The sequence below is a fragment of the Solanum tuberosum genome, unplaced genomic scaffold (assembly GCF_000226075.1).
Source record: "Solanum tuberosum cultivar DM 1-3 516 R44 unplaced genomic scaffold, SolTub_3.0 scf00155, whole genome shotgun sequence".
In the NCBI taxonomy this organism is placed as follows: domain Eukaryota; kingdom Viridiplantae; phylum Streptophyta; class Magnoliopsida; order Solanales; family Solanaceae; genus Solanum; species Solanum tuberosum.
In genome coordinates this window covers 1,393,161-1,395,352 of record NW_006239081.1, presented here as the reverse complement: position 1 = coordinate 1,395,352, position 2,192 = coordinate 1,393,161, and the positions used below count along the sequence as shown (strand labels likewise).

Here is a 2,192-nt window from a genome sequence, read left to right as displayed (position 1 = left end):
TGTTGTATTCTTCATAACCTCATGTATATTGTTGTATATATTATGTATATTAGTGGGTTTTACATGATTGGAGTGATGAAGAATGCATACAAATATTAACAAAGTGTAGAGAAGCAATTCCACAAGACAATGGGAAAGTGATAATATTGGAAGCAATAATTGGTGGAAAAGAAGAAAGTATTATAAGAGGATCAAATAATGAGAAGCTCAAAGATGTTGGTTTAATGTTGGATATGGTGATGATGGCTCACACAAGCAATGGGAAAGAGAGAACTTCTAAAGAATGGGCTTATGTTTTGAATGAAGCTGGATTTGGTAGACACACTATTAGTCATATTAATGCTGTTCAATCTGTTATTCAAGCTTATCCTTCTTGATTTTTACTCTGTTCGGAGACGGATCTAGAATGTAAACTTTATTGGTTTATCTTTAAGGTTCTTAGGAAGCATTGAAAACGCATGTTGTTTTTTTTAATATTATGAATTATAATCTACTATTTGCTGCAACAACATATCTAGTGTACTGATCTCATAAGCATTGGACACGCATGTTGTATTTTTATTTTATGAATTTAATCTATACAATTTCTAGCATGAAATTTGTTGTATTTTTCAACTTATGAATTCAAGCATATTATTATTATACTAGATATTTGGTGTCCGTGACAGCACGTGCCCAATATATGTTACTATTTTTTCCCTCAAATATATGATATAAAGGAATTTTGAAGAATCAATCAAAAAAAAATATTTTATTTGAAGTTATTAATTTGTTGCGATTTATAGTATTTTTTTCCGTCATTTTTAAATAATATATGTTACTTCTGTTCCAATTCACGTGAATAATCATAAATATTTTCAGTTGTTAATTTACAGCGAATTCTAGAACTTTTGACGTTATTTTCAAATAATATATGTTACATCTTCTATTTCTATTAGTCAACCAAATTTCTTATAATATTTTCAATTGTTAATTATTGTGATTTATAACATCTTTTATGTAATTTTAATAATAATATATATTATTTCATTTGTTCCAATTCATATGACAATGATAAAATTTTAAGGGTCAACTAAATATTATTTTTTGAAAAAAGGTTGTACCTCTAATATATTTTGTAGTTAAAATATAATAAATGTAGTAATTAAATTTCAAGAAGTATAAAGGGTTGAACAAAAGAATTAGATACAAAACATAGAAAAAATTTATGGTGGAAGAGGCACAAGTATGACTTGATATGTGAGGCATTATTTTTAAATTTAAAAAAATATGTAGGTCCCACCTTTCCAATTCAATATTGTTGTTTCTCTCTCCTGTCTTACTTAATTTATGAATTAAAAATTATGTGGGTCCTATTCATTTTATTATACATTATTCTTTTTTCCATACATTTTACTCCACATTCGTTCACTTGTCCATTTCTTTTCTTTTCCCCTTTTTTTTTATAAAGAATTCTTTTATTCTTCTTTCCTCTAATTTTTCAGATCAATTTTAAGTTATGAATTATATTTATTCAATTTTTTTTAAATAATTCGTATATTTTTTTTTTCCATATTTGATAGTTAACAAATATATTATTTTTAAATTTTTTAAATTACATAAAATTATGAGAATAAAAAATGGTGGAGAAAATTACAAAATGAAGAATAAAACCTTCATCTACAAAATAAAAGTTTAGATAGTCAATCAACTTACCTATTAATATACCTCATTTGGACATGTATTTAAGCATGATTGATTAATTTTTCACTTATCAAATTGAATTATTTCATCAATTTTTATATTAATAAACCATACCAAATTAATGAAATTAAGTTTATCGATTTTCTTAATTTTTTTTATCTTGATTTGAAACATTTTACAGTAAAATGAATTTTATTTTTATGAAATATGATGTAAATATCATACTATTTTGTACCATTATTATTTATTTAATATAACTCATTGTAAACCGTTATATAAAAAACTATCAATCATAATTCCACAAAAATGGGAAATATATTATATATATTAATATTTGTATATACAAAATATTGTTTTCCTTTTTTATGCGTTAAAATGATAGTGTTTATATAATTATTTATAATAAATTGAAGTAGATATAATTGTATGAAATAGTGACATTTGCGTCATATTTCATAAAAAATAATTTAATTTCAGTGTAACATGTTTCAAATGGAACTTAAAAAAAA

General features: G+C 23.6%; 1 protein-coding gene across 3 annotated transcripts in view; it reads left to right on the top strand.

Annotated features, from left to right (window-relative positions):
• The window catches only part of LOC102579772 ((RS)-norcoclaurine 6-O-methyltransferase-like), a 6,045-nt gene that overhangs the window by 2,260 nt on the left and 1,593 nt on the right, over positions 1–2,192 (top strand). The window contains exon 3 of one of the 3 annotated variants that reach the window (XM_015311381.1): positions 54–165. In XM_015311381.1, the coding sequence (XP_015166867.1) occupies positions 54–165 (112 nt within the window). Of the gene's footprint in view, positions 1–53; positions 607–2,192 lie in introns of those variants that run through there. The other 2 variants (XM_015311382.1, XM_006353526.2) reach the window with 2 other exon arrangements.